We start from the raw sequence: 24,540 nt of genomic DNA on the forward strand, positions 1-24,540 counted from the left end.
TTGAAAGGCCTGAAGACACTCCAGTTCAGTGTGCCATCATTAACTACTGTCTTGTCTGTTCTCTCTCCTCAGACATGCATTTGTCAACACCCTTAATCACCCCTCTGCTGGGCGTTTAACACCACAGTTAGCACTCTGTAACTCCGACTGCAGAACAGCCTCGGGCGGTGGAGCGTGGTGAAGATGAACGGCCCGGCGGTCAGGAGGCCGGACGTGTGGGGGCTCGGGCTGCTCATCTTCTTTCTCGGCTGTTTCGCGGACGACGGAGTCTCCGGTCAGGCGATCTGCCGCCGACCCCTTTACCGAGAGTGGCAGCCCCAGCCCAGGAACATCACCCTGAGGTGGACCCTGACGGAGAACACGTGCAGCGGCGCCGCCCAGTGCTGGAACGGGGCTTCCAGAGGCGACGACGGGCGACTCAGGCGACTTTCGCAACACTGGACCAATCAGTCATACGCCGCCCCTCAGCTCTGCCCCCTGGAGCTTCAGCTGGGCGAAGCGCTCTTCGCCGTTCCTGACCGAACGCTGGAGCGCTACGGGGTGAATCTCATCAACGTCTCCAGAGAGGAGTTTGAAAGCTGCTCGACGGAGAAAGCGCAGAGTCAGCACTTCATCTTCTCCGGCGATATGAAGGGAAGCGTGCAGGTGGACCCGAAGTGGCTTTCCCCTGGCGTTCATTACTTTGCTGCCACTCACAGAGGCAGCAGCCAGTTGTGCCAGCTCGGCCTTCGCGTTGGCGTGGTCGTCGGAGAGCAGCACTGTCAGAACTCGCCCCTTCTTCGCCTCTGCTCGGGAAACGGAGCCTGCAGAGCTAAAGTTGGAGAGTTTACGTATCGCTGCCACTGCGACAAACACTACTCCGGACTCTACTGTGAATATTTTGATGCCTGCTCGGAAATGCCATGCTTGAATGGTGCCACCTGCTTAAGCAACAGCTCTGCCAGCCTGAATCGGCTTCCTTATGAGTGCTTGTGTCCGCCACAGTTTACAGGTGAGGCTTTAACAAAGGTTTTAATAATAAATAATATGAAGAAATTATATACTGTATATAGCGTCAGAAATAAAAAAAAAAAAAAGGCGGGTTAATTCCAGGGGTCAAAGCACATATTAGCAAAATGAGGCCCAGTACAAACATTTTCGACTATTTCCAGACAGTAACGGTGTGAAGTGTGGTTTGTGTAGTTATGTTTTGACATGGTTTAAGTTATAGAAGACAAAATCCTTTAAACAACCCCTTTAATTAACTTAATGTACCTATTTTAAGGCTGGAGCTTTGCACTTTATCCATCCTAGCACTTTACCCAAAATAGCACTTTACCCAAAATAGCACTTTACCCATCCCGGCACTTTACCCAGCTCAGCACTTTACCCATCCCGGCACTTTACCCAGCCCACCACTTTACCCTACCCAGTACTGTACCCAGCCCACCACTTTACCCTACCCAGTATTTTACCCATCCCAGCATTTTTCCAAGCTAAGCCCAGTACTTTACCCAGCCCAGTACTTTACCCAATTCACCCCTTAACCCAACCCAATACTTTATCAAGCCCAGAACTTTACCTTTACCCAGTTCAGCACTTTATCCAACCTGCCACTTTACCCAGCCCAGCACTTTACCCAATTGGTGCCTGTGTTTCAATAATATATGAAAATATATTTGATGCCATGTATTGCAAACGAAAATGTTAGAATATATTGCAATATCGATATTTTATCCCATCCCTGTTGTTTATGGTATTTGTCATATGGGAAAGAAAAATCCCATCTACTTTCAGTGCAGGAAGCAAAAATAAAGGAACATGATATTATTGGCCTGTCAAAGCATAGTTTTTATTCTTGTTTTATTGGAAAAAAAGATCAAATAAGATTTATCGCCCACTGTTATATCAAAGCACAGTCTTTTTATGACTAGAAATAAAAATTTGGCACTGTTACAGGTGATACTTGCTGCAGGGACTGTTTTTAAGAATCAGGGCAGTGTGATCAGCTCCCCTTTCTGCAGAAAGTGCAGAGAATATTTATTATTTACCCGTCACAACGTCTTGTTCTCCCTATTTAGCTCGCTGCAATTATTTCACCACAATATGGATCCCCTACAGGCTGTTTATTGGAGCAACATGTTTCCTTAAGTGTCTCTTATTCTGCCCCCGAACCCCCTGCTGAAATTGCTTCCTGCACCTGAAAGCGTTCTTAATTAGTTGATATGTTGTTCTTTCTCCCTGAGACGCTTAATTCAGAGTTAAACGTTACCTCTCGTCGTGATGCTATCAGTTAAATCTGCCTCCGAAAAACACGGTTTAGACACCAGCCTCTCGGCGAGATCCTGAAAGGGCGAGATGTGTAGAAAGCCTCCAGTGTTGTCATCGCGAGTAGCTTGGCTAATGCGGTTTATTGATATCGCCGCTGAATTATTCATAGCTCCTGTTATAAACAGTGTAACTGTTCGCCGAGGCTCCGTGCCACGCTCGCTGTAGAGCTGATTTCTTGGCAGGTTTGTTTCCTGACTGTGTGGAGTAAACTTTGACAGGTTAGTGTATTAACTCTAAATCACACTTGGCAGCCTGTAGATCAGCCCGGTTCTGTCGATGAACTTTATTTTGGGTTCCAGAATGAACTTCATAGTTGTTCTACAGTGATAGACAGAGAAGAATTGTGTTCAGAAGAGCAAAAAAAAACACATCTCTAATTGAGCAACTAAATGAAAATACAGCAATTAGCCATTTCAATTAGCGGTACTTCAATTGTGTGGTTCTACAGAGACACAAATATTAAAATAACCGCATTTTTTGCACTATAAGGCACACTTAAAATCCTTTCATTTTCCCAAAAATCATTCCTTGTGTATGAATTTTACTAGTCAGGTATTAAAGAGCAGTAAAGCCACTCCACTGAAGTACAGAGTTATACAGAAGTTTCAGTTTAGCCAGTGGTACAGAGACTGGAGCAGTATTAGCATTAGCAGCTAACCACGCTAATCACCAGCTCTTTTATCCTTCAGAAGTGAGTATATTGGACTGTAGTCTGCAAATTTACCTTATTAAAACTACTTGGGAAAACCGCTAGCTATTATCACTCTCTGTGTAGTGTTTTTGGCCCTAGCAGTTAGCCGCTAATACTAATGCTGCTGCACCCAGCCTTAGTGTAAACCTGGAAATCTAAGTTTACTGTAAGAAGATTGAAGCACTTTGCTTACCCAATTAAACAGTTTTCAAGAGAAAAATCTGTGTAGGTTAACATCCAGCGCTTGTTTGACTTTAATTCTAAAAAAAATAAACAAAAAAAAAAAACACATTTTCTTTTACAGTTTTGTTTACTTAACTTAGCTTGGCTTTAGCTGAATTAGATGGGAAACATGGCTAAACTCCTTTGCCTTACTATTGTCGCATAATGCTCCCTATAATCTGGTGCGCCTTATAGTGTAAAAATACAGTACAGTTATTTTGATTCATTGAATCACTGTTTTAAAAGTGTCAGTATATTTGAAATAAGGCTGGAAGATTAATTATTAGATATATCATTGAGATTGCTCAACACATTTCAATTAATTAAAACAATTGCATTACTGTTTTAAAAATGCACTTTTAAAAAAATAATTGAGATGCATTTTTACATATAGATCCTGCCAGGAGAGTTCTCAGTGTGTGCATACTAGAATGTGCATGTCAAAAAAGTCGAATGTCATTGAAAAGTTACTTTATTTCAGTAATTCAGTTTAAAATGTGAAGCTAATATATTATATAGATGTATTAAACACACAGAGGGATCTTTTTAAGCGTTTATTTCTTTTATTGTTGATGTTTATGACTTACAGCTAATAAAAAAAAAAAAAAAATCAGTGTCTCTGAAAAATAGAATATTATATATTAAGACCAATTGGTACTTTGGGCAGTGTGCCAAGTCCTGCTGGAACATGAAATCCACATCTCCATAAAAGTTGTCAGTAGCAGAGGGAAGCATGAAGTGCTGTAAGATTTTGTGGGAAAACAAAACTGCACTGACTTTAAACTTGATAATAAAACACAGTGGATCAACACCAGCAGATGACATGTCTCTCCAAACAAACCATAACTGATCATCAGTAAAATTCAATTTCAACACATTTTGATTAATTACAATGATTCAGTTACTGTTTTTAAAATGCAATTAATTTGAGATGCATCTTTACATATAGATCCTGCCAGGTGGTTCTCAGTGTGTGTATTTATATAATCACTGTTTCAAAAGCATATATTCAAAAATATTCAAAATAGCTATGGGAGATTGATTTGATTAAGCCATTTAATTGAATTTAATTAGAAGAAAAAAAAAACACTTTTCTAATTGAGCAGCTAAATGAAAATGCAGCAATTAGCAGCACTTTTAAGGGTGTGGATCTATTATCCTTCCTAATGCAGTGGAGGCAAATTATAAACTAATGGTACTTCTCTAACCACACAAACACATTTCTGCATCTGAACAATATGATTAATTGAACTAATGTTTCACTATGATGTTCTGTAGAGACACTCAAATATAATAATTAAAGTGACTGTAGAGCTGGCTATACATATATACAATATATAATACATATCAATATGTATATCAAGCAGTGCTGGAAATTAATTATATATTTTTTAAATATTCTATTGTTCTTTATATTCTGTTACCATTTTATTATGAGTTTAACCATTTAAAATTCTCAAAATTTGATTAAATACAGTATCGGTCAAAAAAATAATGCCTTAATACCTTCAATTTTGTGCTTGTTTATTATATTAAAATGTAGCATTGTTGATTAATACAAAAACATTCAAACTATGAAGAAAAACATGAAGTAATGTTGGAGGTAGAAGAGGGGTAGAGTCACCTGGAATTCAGGCTTTCAGTTAACAGCTGTGCTGAACTCATCAAGAGTTAATTACTTGAATTTCTTGTCTCACAAGCCATTGAACCAAGCTGAACTGCCTGATTATTTTTTTGCACCAGGAGTAAAAAAGCAGCATAAAGTTATCCAAAAGCAGTGTGTAAGACTGGTGGAGGAGAACATGATGCAAAGATGAATGAAAACTGATTAAAAAACAGGGTTATTCCACCAAATATTGACTCCTAAAACTTTATGAATGTGAACTTGTTTTCTTTGCTTTATTTGAGGTCTGAAAGCTCTGCATCTTTTTGTTATTTCAGCCATTTCTCATTTTCTGTAAATAAATGCTCTAAATTACAATATTTTTATTAGGAATTTGGGATAAATGTTGTCTGTAGTTTGAATAATAACACAACAATGTTCATTTTACTCAAACATGTAAAAAACTCAAAATATCGCCCAGCACTAGTACAGAATAGAGGGTGACTAAGACACGCAAAGCCTAACTGCTGTGTTTTCTGTACAGGTGTGAACTGCTCTGAGATCCTGGGCCAGAGGAACTGTACGAGGAACTGCAGGAACGGGGCGTGTGTTGAAGTGTCTCCAGCTTCCTACCAGTGCCGATGCTTTACTGGATATACAGGCGAGTAGCAGCGACGCCGCGTTCGCCGACTCAATTAATTCACTGAAACAATCCAGAAAGCCGTGATAAATTCCGTTCTTCACAAAAGAGTGCTTTTCTTTCAGTCCGCTAATGGATGTTTAATTTTTTCGTTCAGATAGTGCTTGGCCTCATTTGACTCATTATGTTTTGATAATGAGGCATATGATTAATGATGGGTCATTTTGGTGGCTTTCACAATGGCGATGCAATTACGCAGACTCGCATCTGACCGAAGTTTCCTCTGTTTCTGTTCTCCGCCCGTCCAGACCGGTACTCGCACATTAACTCCACACAGAGTCAGATTTACAAAGAGACATCCAGACAATTAAACCCATCATCTGTGAAAGCCTCGGAGATACTCTCTACAAACAGATAAAGGAGAAGCCGGGAGGGGAATACATTCGGTTAAGTCTTTTACTGTTTAACAGACAACATACACATATATATATATATATATATATATATATATATATATATATATATATATATATATATATATATATATATACATATACAGTACCAATCAAACCATTTGTGGACACACCTTCTCATTTAGTGTTTTTTCTTTATTTCTTTATTGAATGTATTTTCTAAATTGTAGGTTAATATTAAAGACATAAAAATCTATGAACATATACAGTAAGCAGTTAAAAAGTATCTCCACTCATTACTCTGCAAGTAGAAGTATAGATACTAGGGTTTAAAATACTTCTCTCCTTAAGTAAAAGTGTAAAAATACTGATTTCAAAACTACTTAAGGTATAAGAGGAAAAATATTTTAAGGAGAAAAATAATAGGCATTAAGAAAAAAAGCTTTGGCCACGCCCACAGAGCCCTATAGTGCACAACCCCCCACCTCTCTCCCCAAAACACATTTTTCTAAAAGCCATAATGACTATAATGTTAAAATATTAAAATGTTATGGTTGAAAATATAATTTGGAATGTGCAGGTGTGATGGATCACAGTATAAACCAATAGGGAGTCGGAATGGTATATGTTTATACTTCGCTACATCCAATCACAATTCACATCCAATCAGATTCACTCTATCTGGGTGAGAGATTTATCTGGATAGGGGGTTTATTGGAAAAATACACCCTGTGCGGCTCGAATTCTAAGGCATAAGGCATGAGGGCAATGTGACACTGCCCTCTAGTGGTTAAAGTTTAAACAACACACAACATAAACCACTTCTGACACCAATCTTTAATCTAACATCAAATAAAGTATTGCAGAGCAACATTTCACAACATACGATTAGTGCTGGGCGGTATATCGCTTTATACGGTATACTGGAGAGTGATTTTGAATCGGTATGGGTTTTTTTCATATCAGCATACCACTAGAGGCGCTGCGGAGTACTGTGTAGAAGTGTAGAAGAAGCACAGCAATGGCAGCTCAGCTCAGTCTCATGCTGGTCTGCCTGAAGAAACATGAGGTTAATTATAGGTTTAATTATATTAATACTGTAGCTTAAAGGATAATATTAAAGCACACTCTGTACTCTGAACTGTATTTATTTCTTAACTGGAAAACAAAGGGAATTATAATGAACTGATGAACAGCTGCTTAAATACACTGTAATGTCTCTAATGGCTTCAAAAATAACACACTGTAAATTGTAACTTTTGTTTTACTTGTGTAATAGAGCTTTTGAGAAATATCTCTTGTGAATACTTACATTATGAATGTTTTAGGTTCATTTATAAGTTATGGAACTATTTAAGATATTTAGTTTTGTAAAGAAAGCCGTGTTAAAGTCTATTGTTTAAATTCTTCAGCTGATTTCTTCATATATTGTGTAATTTTATGAGACAATGTAAGCCCAATAGTAATCAAAGCCTTAATTTTGATATTAAGTTTACTCCTGACAGTACAGTAAGAGACAGACCTATATTTAAGCCCAGTCATGACAAAAAAACGTAATAATTAAAAAAAATATTGTGATATCTTGTGAAATCCTGTGATACGTACGATATGATATTGGTATTTTCTTATGTATTTTCGATGCAGTCTGGTGTTGAAGTGTTCATGCTCTGCTTTCTTATTTCACTGATGGAAGGATGCCACTTTCTGTATTTAATAAAGGTGTTTTCCCGTGCTTCACTGATCCTGCAGAGAGTGATGCGTGTTCTGAATCAGGCCAGGCTGTAAAGGATCGTCGGGAATAAATAAGAATTATGGTTGTTGTGAATCTGGCAGTCAGTTTATGAGACAATGCTCTGTCACCCATTTAGGAAAGTAATGAATAATAAAGTCCCATTTGGGCTAATGAGTGTCTCACCCACAAAAACGTGACAACCGTTTCCTGCTCCCCTGGGCACCCCAGGTAATGATGTCATGATGGACTCTAGGGCAGCGAATCCAGGTGGCCGTGCTCGGTGATTAATCGTTTCATAGGCAGTAGCAATTTGTCCAACTAAGCAACATTTTCTAATGTCACGCCTGCGTCGCAGACCTTTGCAGCTGTAGCAGAGTTTACCTGAGGTTCCTGTAGAAACTGCAGCCCTGCTCGCTACGGATGCAGCTCTGCACTGTAATTACAGTATAGTACTACAGTTTGAGTGAGCTGTATTTCTTACATCTTGCTAGGTCGTAGCCATGGTATACCACGTGGTAACTATGGGGTCGATTGGTAGTTTCTAGGTATTGCTATAAAGGGGCAAGGGATCAGTTAATTGTTGTTTTTAAATGTTAAACATTCACAAAAGATTGTCTTTTGTGAAGAGTTTAGTTACTATGGTGTGGCTATGTGCTGCTGTGGAGTTTACTAAATGGTTGCTATGGTGTTGGTAAGTGGTTGCAAGGTGGTTGTTTGTGGTGTCCTGGGTGGTTGACATGGTATTGCTAATAGTTGCTCAGTGGTTACAATGGTTCTAGACTGTCATATTTCTAGAGGGTTTTGCTAGGTGCTTGATATGATGTTGCCAGATGGAAGCTATTTTATTGCTAGGTGGTTGTTTTGGTATCCTGGGTGGTTGACACGGTATTGATGATAATTGCTGCATGGATGCTCTGATGTTTCTCTGTGGTTACAATGGTGCTGCTATCATGTGTCCAGAGGATTTTGCTAGGTGGTTGAAATGGACTTGCCTGGTGGTTTCTGTAGTATCCCATATGGATGCTATAGTGTTATAAGGTGGTTCTTATGGTGTTGCTTGATTGATGCTATTGTGTTACTAGGTTGGTGTTATAGTATCCTAGGTGGTTGACTGACATGGTATTGTTAATAGTTGCTAAAAGATGCTTTGTGTTTTTTGGTGGTTTCTTTGATGTTTCAAAGGGTTATTACATGGTTTTAGTAGATGGTTGATGTGGTGTTGCAAAGTGCCTACTTTCCTATCTCAGGTCGTTGCTATTAGAAAATCATTACTTAATGTTTCATAAAATGTTTTAAGGTGGATGCTTTGCTGTTGGTAAGTCATTGCTAGTTAGTTGGTATGGTGTTTCTAGGTGGTTTCTGTGGTGTTGCTAAGTCATTACTAGACGATTGATATGATGTTGCTACTGTAGGTGGTTTCTTTGGTGTTGATAAATCATTACTTGGACGTTGATATAATGTTGCTAGGTGGCTGCTTTGGTGTAGCCAAAACATTACTAGGTGGTGGTTATGGTGTTGCTAAGTCATTACTAGGCGATTGATTTGATGTTGCTACTGTGGGTGGTTCCTTTGGCATTGCAAAGTCATTAACAGATGGTTGACATGGTGTTGCTAGGTGAATTCTGTGGTGTTGCTAAGTCATTACTAGATGGTTGATATGGTGTTGCTACAGTTGCTGGTTTATTTGGTGTTGTTAAATCATTACTTGGTGGTTAAAACCACTTTCCAATGTGGTTGATTTGGTGTTGTTACGAGGTGGTTGATGTGGTGTTGCTAGTAGTGGGAGGTTTTTAATAATAAAGCTGGTTTCTGTGGGTTGTCTATCAAGCTCTTGATCGTGAGGTATGGCTTTCCTCACTCTCTGTGCGTTTGAGCTTTTTGTATTGTTAAATGTTTCCTGTGGAAATGAAAGGCCAGTGAAAGGCCAATGCTTTTATAAAGCCTATTTTTATCATTGTTCTGCTGCTATTGTGGTCATTTTATAGTTTTCTCTGGGTTTGGTTTCTTTGATATCTAATCCAGGCCAGCGCTGCAGCAGAACCACGGGCAGCGTGTGCATGGTAGGCCTATTGATCGTATAATCAAAGGTGTAAATTATGTTTCAGTAAACACAGGCCTCCGTCGGCGCTTGGGTCAAGCGTATCAAACATTTATATTTCCACTCATGCTAGTATTGATCGGGGTGCGTTTAAAGGGTCGGAGCTACCACTGAATTTATTTCACCACCACACTTCACTACAATTGGTTTTATAATCTGGAACTGGAGAACAAGCAGAATACGATGTTTTTTCTCTTCCAGATCTGTTACTCTGTGTGTCAGGGCTGCAAATAATGATTATAGAATGGATCAGTGACCGATGGATAGTCGTAGGATGATAGTGTGTGGTGTATCATTAATAATATAGAACATTTATGGAGCAAATAGTAAACCAATATTACTATTAGTATTATTGTTATTATGAATAAAATTGATGCTGCAGCTAATCAGCTTTATCAACAGAGATAGATAGATAGATAGATAGATAGATAGATAGATAGATAGATAGATAGATAGATAGATAGATAGATAGATAGATAGATAGATAGACAGACAGATACTTTATTGATTCCAAAGATTTAACAATTACACTGAGCACCCAGTAACGTAGTAATCCCCTGATGTATACCATGACAACCACCTTCATCAAACTTTGTAAATGCTCCTTGGAATTCTTAATTGCAACTGTGTCAGTGTGTCTTTGCTATCGTAATGACGGGAAAAGTGCACCTTGCACGGCTCAAAACACGCAAAAGGCATGTACTAATCATGTAATTAATCATGTTTTTTTTTGGCCTTGAAATGAACTAATTTGTGTGTCGGTTGCCATTACCTTTAAGAGTCAGGTGCGCTCTCACATTTGCAGATTGCTATTTTAACGGTGCAGCTACCTGTATGTGTTTTAATGCTTCTCAGCAGAGGAAACTGACCTGCTGGTTCACACTGTGAAGGAGCTCCAGCAGCTCATTTACAGGAACAGCCATGTTATTTTATTTACTATTCTGTTTATTGTTGATGAAAAAACGGTTGTGTTTTTCTAGTCTGTCTGGGTTGTATTCAGTCAGTGGAGCACCTGTGTTTTTCGTTACTAAGATACACCAGCAATACACCAGAAATTTACCTGAATACACCTCATTTTCAGACCACCACGCCCATCAGTGTAGATGTATACAGAAGCACTGATGCTATTTAAACAATGCAGGTGGAAGATCAGCTGTGAAAATTGACTGTTTGCTGTGTTGCTTTCGCCGCTTTTGTCGCATTCACTGCTTGTCGTTTATAGATGATCCTTGCATTTTATATCCAGTTAAATGATGTGTTTTCAGAGCTGTGGCGGTGACGCTTGTCTCGAGTGTCCCCGCTGTCAACAAGCCTGTCGTCACCCGGCGTCTCCAACAATCCTCGAGTGTTCTCAAACTTGTTAACACCTTTCATACAACACGTTTCCGTCAAGCCCGCGCAAGTGCCTGTAAATGCATGCAAATGACTTCCACGCCGCGACCCCACCGGAGCTTCCCCGGGGCTCGTTTATCCGATTCTCATCATAATCAGGTCCTCGCACCATCATATGGAGCGCGGATTACCCAGAGTGCTTCAGCGCCAGCTCGCCGACCCACCTGCATTCCGCCAGCTGCGTTCGCTCGGGCACTTTGGGGAGACGCCTCAAAGAACTGGCCCCGGGTTTGGCTGGGCTGCGGCCCCCCGCGGGGCCTGCAGTTCCCTGACTTTGCTTCGGCTGTCACCCCATTAATCATGGTGAAGTTAGTGGCTGCCCTCGCGGACCGCAGCCGGCTCGCACATAATAATGAGCGCCACTAGCGGGACGCTTCAAATGAGATTTTCCTTTGATTGGCCGGTCTCTCGCGAGCTCTCGCGCCGTCGCCGGGGTCGATCTCATCACGGTATTAGTCTATTAATAGGCCGCCTCCCTCGAGACATCCCAAGGGATATGGTGTTAATTGTTTTGCTGTTCCCTTACCCCTTATTTTTTTTTGTGCATGTGATTTACAAACAGCCGAGTATTTACATTTAGCTGAGTCGCTACAACAGCTGCTGGAAATTCAGAGAAATATACCTCTACCATTAAGCAATACTAAAATGACCACCCTAAAATACCACAGCAACCATCCTGCGACGTAATAGTACCTTGTATAGTAAAACCAAAGCAAACAATGCCACCGTAACTACCATCATTGCAACATCATTACTATAGCATACATAAATGACGCACTTTGGAACATCAAACATAATGTCTGACTAACAACATTTATATATAAATACCTGGTATCTACTTAGAAACCTCATAGGAACCACACATTAAGTTGAAGTTATCTTCTAGCGACACTAGCAACCAACTCGCAATACTGAATTAAAAACAGAATATTATAAGAAAGGAATATGTTTTCTGTGAAAACACTTATTTGTTTTCTATTTATCAGCTGAAAGAGTTTCGTATCAGGAATCATATGCTTCTGTAATGCTTCTCCTTCATAATTACTCCTTAGTACACAACAGGATTAGCCAGCAGGCTTTGTCTGAGGGAGGGATCTGTACCTAGATTTTTACTTCTATCATGAATATAGACCTATTCTAACTTGTGTTTAAACAGGTATAATATGCCTCTAATGGCTAATGACCATTCAAAATCAGTTACCAGCTGATGCCTGTCTTGGTCTAGGATTATATTGTAACAGTGGCACATCTCAATGTCTCAGAACATATTCGATGGTAATGAAGTGGTCGGTTCTCATGGTCCCGGGTAAAGCGTGACGACCTGAGTGACACTGTTAAAGGGAGATGCTTCAGGCAGTGTTCTACCGGGAAGCTCTTGGTCTGGACATTTATTCAGATGTCAATTTGACATGGCATCTGCCCAAACATCTTTAAAGCCAGGTACACTCGTCCATGACAGTGATAGTCCCTCAGTGACAGTGGCCTTTTACACAGGGATAACTCTGCACAGTTGACTAGGAGGTGTGTTTAAAGGTGCTGTCCACTGTGGGTGGTAATATAAGGCTTCTGTGACTATACACTTCAGTTACCACTTCATTTATTTACAGTATATTTCAAATAATGCAAATAAGACAGGTTCATATTCATAACGTTTTAAGAGTTCAGAAATCAATATTTGGTGGAATAACCCTGGTGGTTTTTAATCACAGTTTTCATGCATCTTGGCATCATGTTCCCCTCCACCAGTCTTACACACTGCTTTTGGATAACTTTATGCTGCTTTACTCCTGGTGCAAAAATTCAAGCAGTTCATCTTGGTTTGATGGCTTGTGATCATCCATCTTCCTCTTCATTTATATTCCAAAGGTTTCCAATTTGGTAAAATCAAATAAAAAAATATTTTGGTCTTATTTTTTTTGGTCTTATTAAATTTGTTTTTATTTTTTCAAATAACTCGGACATGGAAAAAATAAAAGTTCAGGGCATCCCTTTTATTGTGTGTATAGTTCATAGTTATGGCACTTGCTTTAGGACTTCGTAAATGAAACATCTTCATCTGCTATTCACTGTTTTAAACATTCGCCATCAATTCACATTTACATCCTGATGTCCTGTGTCTTTTGGCACGCCCATGCCAAAAGTCCTGGGATGGCTGTATGTAGATTTTATTTTTATTTTACACTGCCAACAGGATGGAGGGAGGACACAGCGCCCATCCGAAGTGATTTCTCAGCAAAATAATGATGCAAATGTCAACCCGCTTTAACCTTTCGTAGATGTTGGCGTCCCGCTGTGAACGGCGTGAAAACAACAGCACAGGCCGAACGCGGAGATGGCGACGGCGCTGCCCAGCGAGACGCTTCCTCCGGTGCTGCTCGGGGCCCGGTAGACAGGAGACTGTATTATCATGGGGTTTAGCATGCAGGAATATGCTAAGAGAGGGGAAAAAAAGGACTTACAGGAAAGATAAATGAGTCAGTGTTGTCTGAAGAACACAGAAAACCAAATGCACCGCCAGGGAATAAAATCAAATCGCACTCACCTTGAACCTCTGGCTCTGCGCAGTCACGTCTAAATTTAACCCACAAAGAGCAAAAGCACAACTTAGTTTGACGGCAGAGATGCCTTACATTAGAGCGAGAGCGCTACAGCGGTGCTGTGGTACAGTAGACCCGGCTCACGGTGAGTCCTGGCTGACAGGTAGGTCATTTGGTTACGTCCCAGAGGTGCCAAGACGGTAGAAACTAGAAGAACACTTTGAAATACGTAACTCTTAAAACTAGCAATAAATTTGCCTGAGTTAATTTGGCCTTAATACAATATAACATTGCAGTTATTGGGTACAGTGTGTTATGACTTTACAGGCACCATGCGGCTTGAATTAAGGGGCGTGTCAGCGTGTCTTTGCTGTCGTAACGACAGGAAAAGTACACCCAGAAGTACTTTCGTCAACATAGATATAGATATATTCCTAAACTTCCTTTCTATTTAAACCGCAGACTTAACTATGAATAACGCTATAAATATAAATTTAAGTGACATCGCACTCATAACGCATATGATGTAGCCCCGCCTTTTTTTCGGATCAGATCAGAATCACTTTATTTAACCAATAAATTTGAGATCAGGACTAGTCAAGTTCTTGTGCAGTCTAATCAAGTTCTTCCACACCAAACTTTTCACGCAAAGTTCTGAACAAAGCATAAAATTCCTGATCTAAATCAACTTAAATATATTGTTTCCATAAATATATTTAGCAATCATTTATAATCCTTTAAGAAGCGCAAGCTAGTACAATTAAAAAATACTTTTTACAAACACATTTTGGTGATAAAAATGGCATGTTAACAGAAAACTTAATTTTTGACTGCATTGCCAATGTATCAGAACAGGAATTAAATGACTCAGCAGTGAAAAAATGGTGATTAGGACATCCCTATTATAGTGTTTATGGATTATAGTTATCGCACTTGCTTTAGAACTTCGTAAATGGAACAAATTCACATAAAGAGTTTCTTTCACTTGAAATACGGGGCTGAGCCAATCTCTTTAAGGACAACCCCACACCGTAATAATTATCCCCCCTCTACCAAACTTTACACTTAGCACAATGTAGACAGACAATTACCATTCTCCTGGCCACCGAATTAAACCCAGACTTCTTTATCGGATTCCCAGATGCAGAAGCTTTCTTTGCTTTGCTGTTTGGAAATGGAAACTCTCCATTCCATGAAGTTCTTTATGCTCTACTGTTCTTGATCTGATCATGAATCTACGTGAAGTTTGGAGGTCTGTAGTGAGAATTTTACAGATAGGATTGAATAGGTGAGTGAACACTGTACACACTTACTTTTCATGAAGCCAGAAGTCAATGGTACACCTCCATCAGAGTCTCTGTACGTTGTATTCTCCAGAGCTCGATCGTCTGTGTTCTCTGATGTTCTAAAGCTTGACCACTCATCTTCATTCAGGAACATGCAGCGGCGAGGCCGAGGATGGCTTGGCTACCTGCCACCGCCGAGGTCGTCTTAAACTTGAGCTCAATTATTGATTAAAGAGTCTGCCGTGCCTTTTATTGCCAGCCGAGCAATGACTGGGAGATGATTAAACATGAACAAAGAGACTCGGAGATGCCGGGAGCAAGCGTTTGTTGGGAGCAAAGCTAATATTCTTATTTATATTTAAATACGCTGCCACACGGAGTCTCGCAGCGTGCAAAACAAATACAGTACCGAGGTTCTTCCACGCGACGAGCTGCTCGTTTGAAGTTCTTTTGATGCTGCGTGTGAAGATGTTACAGGGCTTTTGGAGGGAATTCTGCTGCTAATTTGGGTTGTCCAAATAATTACAGAGAGAGAAATATGGGACAGGAGGAAGCCAGACAAATCTTAATCAAAATACTGCTGTTATGAAGTTGTAGGCGTTTTTTATATATAAAATAGAAGTATTTAATAGGACTGTTAGCTACATCTTCTTTTTTATCTTTATCCTGCTGCGTTTTTTATGATAATAATTTTTTTTTATATAGCAACATAGTGAGGTATAGTGAGTTGAGGTGAGGTAGAGTATTGTGAAGCAAGATACAACAAGATAGAGCAAGGTAAAGTGAGACAGAACAAGGCAGTGTGAGGTAGAGTGAGGTGGATTGTGGGAAAGTTAGGTAGAGCAAGGTAGAGTGGGTTAAAATAACGGTAGACTGAGGTAGAGTAAGGCAGATTTGAGTTAAAATTACAGTGGAGTGAGGTAGAGTGAGGCAGATTTTAATTTAAAATTACAGTGGAGTGAGCTAGATTGAGTTAAAAGAGATTAGACCTGGTTTCTGTAGCAACCATTATTCCCATAAGCTGCTCTCCAGTGTCCACACCACCATATTCATCTTTTACCACTTTACCATTTCTTTGCTTTGCAGAAATTGAGTTTCTTTTTGTAGTATTTAATGTTGGAGGTGTAAATATACAGTGAAGAGTCAAGACTGTGATGTAACAGTTTTGGGGTTTTGGAGTTCGCCTGTTTTGAAGCTCTGTTTTGAGTTCTTTTTAACGATTACACAGATAAACACAGTTGTATGCATACCTATGAACTTGTGTAACAATTCTTAGTAATTACCGTCACCCAGCTATGTGCTCATAAGTGAAATTTCTTTACGGATTGACTTTGGCAGTTTTGTATGTACGTAACGGTCCGTACACTTCCAAGAACTGGAGGAACACGAATTTTCAGGAGTGTTTGTTGCTCCTTTTCTTTTTATCTCTGGCAACATGAAAAATGCATCGCACCAGCTGCAAAACAGCTTGCGTTTGATTGTTGCCAGGCTTATTTCCCCCGCGAGTGTTTTTATTTGTTTGAAAGTCATTGCTTTTGTTGGCAGACATCACACTAACACTGACTCTGGCTTTCATCATAACCTCTCGACCCAAATATAGACGCTTTCGACACAAAGCAGAAAAAAGACACAGCCATTCATTAACTCCGCACATAAAAGTGTTTGGCTTTCGCGTCGAGTCGCCTTTTATCTTAAAACCGCAGAAGCTCAGTAGAGTGGCCGTCTCTCTTTGCGAGTTTGAAGAAAGAATCTCTTTCGTTTGGCTTCTTTCAGCTGGTGTAGTTGAAGAGACGAAAGACGAGTCGTGTTTGGTGTTAATGTTTGTGTTCTTCTGTTTGCAGGTACTTTCTGCTCGGAGAAGAAGAGCCCCTGTGGGTCCAGCCCGTGCAGAAACGGCGGTGAATGTGAGGAACGTGGCGAGACGTACGTTTGCTCGTGCCTGGAGGGATTCACCGGCTCCAACTGCGAGACGGAATTCGACCAATACTGCGCAACGCTCGGATGCCAACAGGAATCGGCCTGTATCCCCGACCAAACTGTGAGCTCCAGCTTCTTCTGTCAGATTTGGTTTTATCACTTGATTTTATTGTGACCCATGTTTTAAATATGTCTAACCCAGAGGTCACCAATATATGATTCATGATCTGAGTTCTGGTTAAAATGTGTGGACCCAGAGCGACGAAATATTGAGATTTTTTTGGGGGGTTTTTGACAGTATTTTACTGATACTGATTCTAGTTTGAAGCGAGGTATAGTAATTTTAAGTAAGATAGAGCAAGGTAGGGAGGCGGAGTAAAGTAGAGTGAGGGATGTGAGGTAGAGTAATGTGAAGTGAGATAGAGCAAGGTAGAGTAAGGTGAAGTAAGAGTGAAGCAGAGTGAGGTACAATGAGGGAGAGTGAGGTAGAGCGAGGTAAGTCGGGGTAAAGTGAAGCAGAGTGAGGTAGAGTGAGGTGAAGTGGGTATAGTAAAGCAGAGTGAGGTAGAGCAAATTAGTTTGAAGTTGATTAAAATTCAAACCATGCGTCATTTTGGTGAAGAAGAGTGAGGTACAATAAGAGAGTGAGGTAGAGTGTAAAAATATATATTTTTATGTATTTATACGATTTTCACATTAGAAAGTTTCCCACACTATTAACATCTACAATGATACTGCAATTCTAACAGAAATAGCAAAACAAAACACTACACACTGCATACATCAGTCCGACAGGGTAGTGAAAAAGGAGGAGGGGAAAAAAACAAGGAAAAAAGGAGAATAAAATAAGGTACAGTTTTCAACCTTATGGTCATGTGTATTATCTAGGTATTCCGAAGAGGGGTTCCATATTTTAACAATTTCTTCAAATTACCAGACAATATATTACGTCATTTTGGCGAAGCAGTACAGTGAGGTACAATGAGGGAGAGTGAGGTAGATCGAGTTTGGAGCAGGGTACAGGAAAGCAGAGTGAGGTTCCCCAAAGGAGAGTAATTTTAAGTTAATTTAAAATTCAAACCATGCTTAATTTTGGTTTTACTTCACAATTATGTGCTGTAATATGTTACACAATTGCAAAATTTGGAAAAAGGTCAAAGGGTATAAATACTTTTGCAAACCACTGTATGAGATGCTTTTTCTTCCTGCCTGGCGTTGGCTAGTGAGAGGTACCCAGTGTCTTCTTTAGCAGTGCTCCTAAAGATATGGTAGTATATGAAAAATGCATAAAAACCACCTAGAAAAGTCAAAGCCAATGTTTAAACAATATTTATGTGTCAAAATAAATATTTAAATAAGTACACCACTATGCCACTGTACCAGCAGTGAACTCAACACCAACGCAACCACCTGAAATACCATTACAACCACCACTGAAACATGTAATCCTGCACTAGTTTCATTTTTTTTTTTCGTTTTTTGTTTAGTTTTTTATTTATTTTATTATTTTTTTTTTTTTTACATTCTGCTACAGAGACAGTGATTAAAAGAAAATGCCACATGCAAATTGACGAGCCACCTTTTGAAGCAGGATCAGCTTGCAAGGTTGCAACAATTAATTTATCTCTTTTGATAGGGAAATGAGGTGGCATTTGGCACTAGTTCTTTTTTTAATGTACTAATTTGTTTAATTATTTATTAATTTCCCGTTAAGAGCAATCTGTTGCGTGTTCAGCTGCCAGGCGGAAATGCGTTTTTATATAAAGACAGAGATATAATGAAGATGTTTTATCTGTGTTTTATCTGTGTTTTATCTCCCGGTGCCGGGAGGCTGGTCTGTGCTGGTGTGTGAGTGGGCGGTGCTCTCAGCCGTCCGGAGAGAAAATGAATTAGAGGAGAAGAAATGTGACAATAAGGGACTAATTGTCTCGGATGACCTTCAGAACGTTGTTATATTCACCACATGAGCCGAGTTATGAATCCCAGGAGGAGATTGGATCACTGGAACACATGGACTGTAAAACTCGCATCATGCGTAGCATTACATCAAGCATAACAATATGACCATCTTCTTGTTTGGCTCTGGAAAAAAAAATAAGAGACCACTTAAAAATGAGTTTCTTTGATTTTACCAAATTGAAAACCTCTGGATTATAATCAAGAGGAAGATGGATGATCACAAGCCATCAAACCACCAAACTGAACTGCTTGAATTTTTGCACCAGGAGTAAAGCAGCATAAAGTTATCCAAAAGCAGTGTGTAAGACTGGTGGAGGGGATCATGATGCCAAGATGCATGAACAAAACTGTGATTAAAAACAAACCAGGGTTATTCCACCAAATATTGATTTCTGAACTTGTTTTTTTTTTTTCAACATATGCCAAGCATTGAAGAACAGGCTGAATGGGAGGGTTTATATTTCTTAGTTTTTGTTTGTTTGATTATATATTTAAAACAAAAAAAAATTTTGCTTGTGTTTTCTCTGGATTTTCCAGGTCAGAACTTTCTTGTCTTTAATATCTAGCGGAAATAAAACACACACACACTCTCTGACGAGCCCTCAGTCTGTAAATTGATCTGTTTTACATTGATTAGTTTTGTCTGCAGCCGTTCCTGAAGAAGCTCATCTGTATGAAAATGAAATAATCCGTTTCCTGTCGCCGCACCTTCGCCAAGTCCAATAGCAGGAGGCGGCTCCATATTCCGCACGTCCGGCACCGCGGCCCTATTATACCCCGGCCTTTGAGCGGCCGAGTCTGAGAATAGTATTGATGTCAGGATCAGTTAGGACGGGTTTGGAGAGCAGGGCTGGATAATGACTTGTCTCTCTGTGTTTCTGCCTCCTGTGCTCCCTCTCTCCGACTGACGCTCGCTTGTTTAAACTCACGACTCGCCACCGGGAACAGCGCTGTGGATAATGAAAAGGGATGTACGATATTTGGCATATTCTGCCGAATGGGTGCCATTTCTGTTCCCAGGAAATTACATGTATAAATGTGCACACATCATAACTTTAAAATCCATTTTATTATCAGGAATAGTGTCTTGTACATTGACTTAATTCTAAAAGTAAGATATATATATATATATATATACAATTTTTTTTGTGTAATTGTGTGGCTCCAAATCCCATCTATGCTTTAAAAATATTTTAAAATACACATTTTAGTTGTGTCTCTGGGTTTTCACTCAGTCCTGTTACCGTAACACATTTCCCTGATCATCTAAAACACCTGGAACATTCTGCAACAACAAATTACATCAGCAACAGGAAGTGACATCAGCTGCTTCTTCTGAAGATCATGGGAATACCAAAATTAACTTCCCTCGTTAGTTTTTCCGTATATTTATATTTGAAAATCACTAGAATGTGCTCAGTGTCCTCATGCTATTAGCATAGCTATAGCATTTAGTTATTTTTCACGATTTTGCCAGAAACCTGTTATTACATAAAAGTTAAAAGATAAAAGTTTAGTGCTTAAACTGTATGTAAATCTGCATGCAAGTCCAAACTTCACTTCTTAACTGTAATAATTTCTGTACTGTAATTATTACCATCAGTTTCATAAGCCCTACATCACAACCCAGTGGGACTCCACATGATCTCTACTGTTGAGAACCTCTTTTTAGAAAGTTAACCCAGCTGTCTGTGATCCATCACCACAACCGGTCCAGCTCGTCTCTCGGTGTGGTCCGACTCATCACATCATCTTCTTCAGTATCTGTCTGTCTGTTCCTGTGTGTGCAGAACTCCACATGTGTGTGTTCCGGGCCGGACTGCAGGGGGCAGCAGGGCGGGCCGTGCCACCCGTCTCCCTGCCTGAACCGGGGCAGCTGCCTGGCCAGGGGAAATCAGTACTACTGCAGGTAGGCTTATTTACCACTCCATGTACTTCCGGGTCATTTCTCATAAAAGACAACCTCAAAATTACCAGTTTCTCTGATTTTATTCTTTATAGGTAAAGGTTTCAGTGAAATGAACATTGCTGTTTTATTCTATAAACTGCTGTGCTATTCTAATCATACATTTACCTCACCAATGCTACTCGAATCATACATTTACTTCAGCAGTGCTATTCTATTTATACATTTACCTCGGCAGTGCTATTCTAATTAATAGATTACAATAGCTCATACCGGTCTGATTTAAATGATCATTTTTAAATTTTAAAATCAGAGAAACTGAATATTGGTGTTTTAATCTATAAAGTACTGACAGGATTTCTCACAAGTTCCAAATATAAATAATGTCATTAAGAGGATTTATTTTCAGAAAATGGGAAATAAGGAAAAAAGATGCATTGCTTTTAGACCTTAAGAAATGAAAAGAAAACAAGTTCATATTCATTTAGAAACAACACTACTAATGTTTTATGAGCTCAGAAATTAACATTTGGTGGTTTTATTAACCCTGATTTTTAACCATAACTTTAAGGCATCTTTGCATGTTCTTCTCTTCTTTTCTGACAAAAATACTTTAAGAAAAAAAAAAAAGAATGAAATTCAGTTAGTCCAAATAGAAGAATTTCAAGAACTTTGAAAGTATCCTCAAGTGCGGTCACCGCAAATATCATCAAAAATATTATAATGATGGAACTGGCACTCATCAGAACTGCCCTTTAAATTCATAACATTTAATTCCTGTGTGTTTCTTCACAGTTTACATGACTTAAGTGATCAACTTCTTTTTTCTGGTACTGTGTATTACATATTTTAATTATGCTCTAATAGTATAAACGTCTCACTGTGTCTAACCTCATAATATTCTGAAAGATTGGTTATAAGCACAGTTAAAAATATACTACAGGTATATAAATGGAGCTTTTGTTCCAGTCATGTGACAGTGCCTGAATTGCTTTTTTACAGATAACGAGGGGTGAGATGACAGAGAATGGTGCTTTATTAGCTCTCTCTGAGGACGGCGGATTCTGAGGGTTTTTTTAGAGCTATTGCTTCGCTTATCTCCAGCTGTACATCTCTGTGGGCCGTAATGGCAAAGATCACTTCAGTCCATAAATATAAACAGCCTCTCAGACTCAACCACAATCGGAAGAGGGAGAGCAAAAAAAATAAATTAAAAACTCTGAGAGGGAACGGACGACCGAGGGGATTAATGTGTACGCGAGAGTGTGAGAGACTGTGAAAGATTGTGCGAGAGTATGTGTACGGTCATCCCAATCATCACAAATGAAAAAATGAGCAATTGTGGTGGAAGAAGTGAATGTAGTTTTTAATTTGATGCACTAAATCCATGCTGTGATTTAAACTGATGACCTCCTCACTGTTGATGAGCAGCAGTTAGACCGTAGGGCCGGTTTAGAGCTGTGAAATTACTATGGCTGTCGATCTATTCAAAATGATTCTAAAATAAACTAATTCGTTGCACAATTTGCTGTAATTGCTAGCATTTTCAATGCTGAAATGGATTTTTAAATGTAAAAAAAAATATATATAAAAAAATCTTTACAACCATTTTATTTATACACACGGTGTCCTTTGTAAACTGTTACCAAGCTTTACATTTAACTACTTTCAAATGCATTTGCATTTCACAATTTAGGCAAATGTATTTTTATACACTGACACTTATAGGACAATACACAGCAACACCTCAGCAACCACCATAACTATACCATAGCAGCACCTTAATAACCACCCAGCAAAGACCTAGCAATACCTCTGTAGTCAAGGACTACACCGTAGCAACCACCCTAGCAAAGACCTAGCAAAACCTCTGCAACCAAGGCTATATCATAGCAACACCTTAGCAACCGCCCTAGCAAAAACCTAGCAAATCCTCTGTAGCCAAGAAGTATATCATAGCAACATCTTGGCAACCATCCTCACAAAGACCTAGCAAAACCTCTGCAACCAAGAACTATATCATAGCAATCATTTATTTGAATACTAAATCATAACAACACCTTAAGAACCATCCAACAAAGACTTAGCTAAACATCTATAGCTGAGAACTATAGTATAGCAACAATTTATTTAAAGTCTGTACCATTGCAACACCTTAAGAACCACCCAGCAAAGACCTAGCAAAACCTCTGTAGCCAAGGACTATACTGTAGCAACACCTTAGCAACCACCCTAGCAAGGACCCAGCTTTCAACTATGGAATACCAACTATTTATTTGAACACTATATCATAACAACACCTTAGAAACCACCCAGCAAAGACGTAGCAAAACATCCGCAACCAAAAACAATAGCATAGCAACAATTTATTAGACTATAAGACTATACCATAGCAACACCTTAGCAACCATCCTATCTTATCATGAAACAGCTCTGCTACAGCTCTCTGTAGTTTTTGTTCTGTTCTGTGTGAAGCTGTTCTGAAACCGAGAACTGAGTTTCTGATGTTGCTGAAGCTCAACCCCGTGGCGTAACCCTCTAAAATCTCTGCATGCAAACAGAACTCCACCTAATGCCAAACCTAATGCCACCCCTAATGCCCTCTCTGTGCAGATGCCTGCGAGGCTTTTCCGGGAAGAACTGTGAAGATATAATTGACTACTGCAGGCTGCTCTCTGTTAACTGCTCCAATGAAGGATTGTGCCTCAGCCTAATTGGCGGATATAACGTAAGTAACCTAATATGGGCGTCGCCTAATGAAACAGTTGGGAAGAAGCAGAACGGAGGCTCGTGCTGCAGATGTTCTGAACTGGGCAGCGTGGTGGTGGAGGTGGTGGAGGTGGTGGGAGGGGGTTTGTGCTGGGGGGCCGGGTCTGTGGAGAGAGGGAGATGATGGTTATTAAATCTGTGCTGCTGGTCCAGGTGCTGGAAGTGCTTTAGGGGTATGCACTGTGTGTTAGAACCTCATTACTGTGGGTGGTGTGGTGAGGTTAATGATGTCATGGCTTTTGTTTCAGTGTAAGGGTAATGTAGAGTGGCATGCAAAAATATATATATATATATATACAATTGCATGAATAAGTATTTGCCCCCTTCAGATTTATTCTGTTTTTGCATTTTTGTCATACTAATATTTTTCAGATCATCAAACAAACTTAATATCGGACAGGGATAATCTGAGTAAATATAAACTAAGTACTTTTTAAATTATGATTTTACTTATTAAATGAATTTTGTTCCACTCTTTTTTTACAGAATTGTTTTAATTAAGACACATTGGAGGATTTTCCAGCATAAACTTCCTGTTTAAGATCATCCACAGCATCTCAATCATCGCTAGACTCTAACTAGGCCACTCCAAAACCTTCATTTAGTTATTTTTTAATCCATTCAGAGTTGGACTTGTTTGTGTGCTTTGGGTCATTGTCCTGCTGCAGAACCCAAGTACACCTGAGCTTGAGGTCAAGAACAGACGGCCATATATTCTCCTTCAGGATTGTCTGGTAAACAGCAGAATTCCTGCTTTCATCTATTACAGCAAGTTGTCCAGTAGCCCCAGACCATCACACACACATTGAAGTTGGATATGATATGTAAATTTGTTTTATTCTGTAAACTACTGACTACGTTTCTTCTAAATTCCTAAAAAAGTAATTTACAGCAAAACATGAGAAATGGTCAAAATAAGGAAAAAGGTACAGTGTTTTCAGACCTCAGAAGTTTCCCATCGTAACTCGCAGCTCTGTCTGTCTGTCACTCGCTCGTCCCACTTGCCCCCATCCAGACGCATCAAATGATATGCCAAATAACGAGCCCTGATAAGACCAGACTGCA

At 39.5% G+C, this 24,540-nt stretch overlaps 1 protein-coding gene across 6 annotated transcripts in view; it reads left to right on the forward strand.

The window, feature by feature from the left end:
• Positions 1 to 24,540, forward strand: part of eys (eyes shut homolog) — a 307,886-nt gene that overhangs the window by 14,390 nt on the left and 268,956 nt on the right. For all 6 annotated transcript variants that reach the window (XM_049472628.1, XM_049472623.1, XM_049472625.1 and 3 more), the window contains exons 2-6: positions 73 to 991; positions 5,371 to 5,487; positions 16,766 to 16,962; positions 20,591 to 20,709; positions 23,320 to 23,434. In XM_049472628.1, coding sequence (XP_049328585.1) covers positions 184 to 991; positions 5,371 to 5,487; positions 16,766 to 16,962; positions 20,591 to 20,709; positions 23,320 to 23,434 — 1,356 coding nt within the window. In that variant the 5' untranslated portion in view covers positions 73 to 183. The remainder of the gene's footprint in view (positions 1 to 72; positions 992 to 5,370; positions 5,488 to 16,765; positions 16,963 to 20,590; positions 20,710 to 23,319; positions 23,435 to 24,540) is intronic.

Source organism: Astyanax mexicanus, chromosome 25, assembly GCF_023375975.1.
Source record: "Astyanax mexicanus isolate ESR-SI-001 chromosome 25, AstMex3_surface, whole genome shotgun sequence".
In the NCBI taxonomy this organism is placed as follows: Eukaryota; Metazoa; Chordata; class Actinopteri; order Characiformes; family Acestrorhamphidae; genus Astyanax; species Astyanax mexicanus.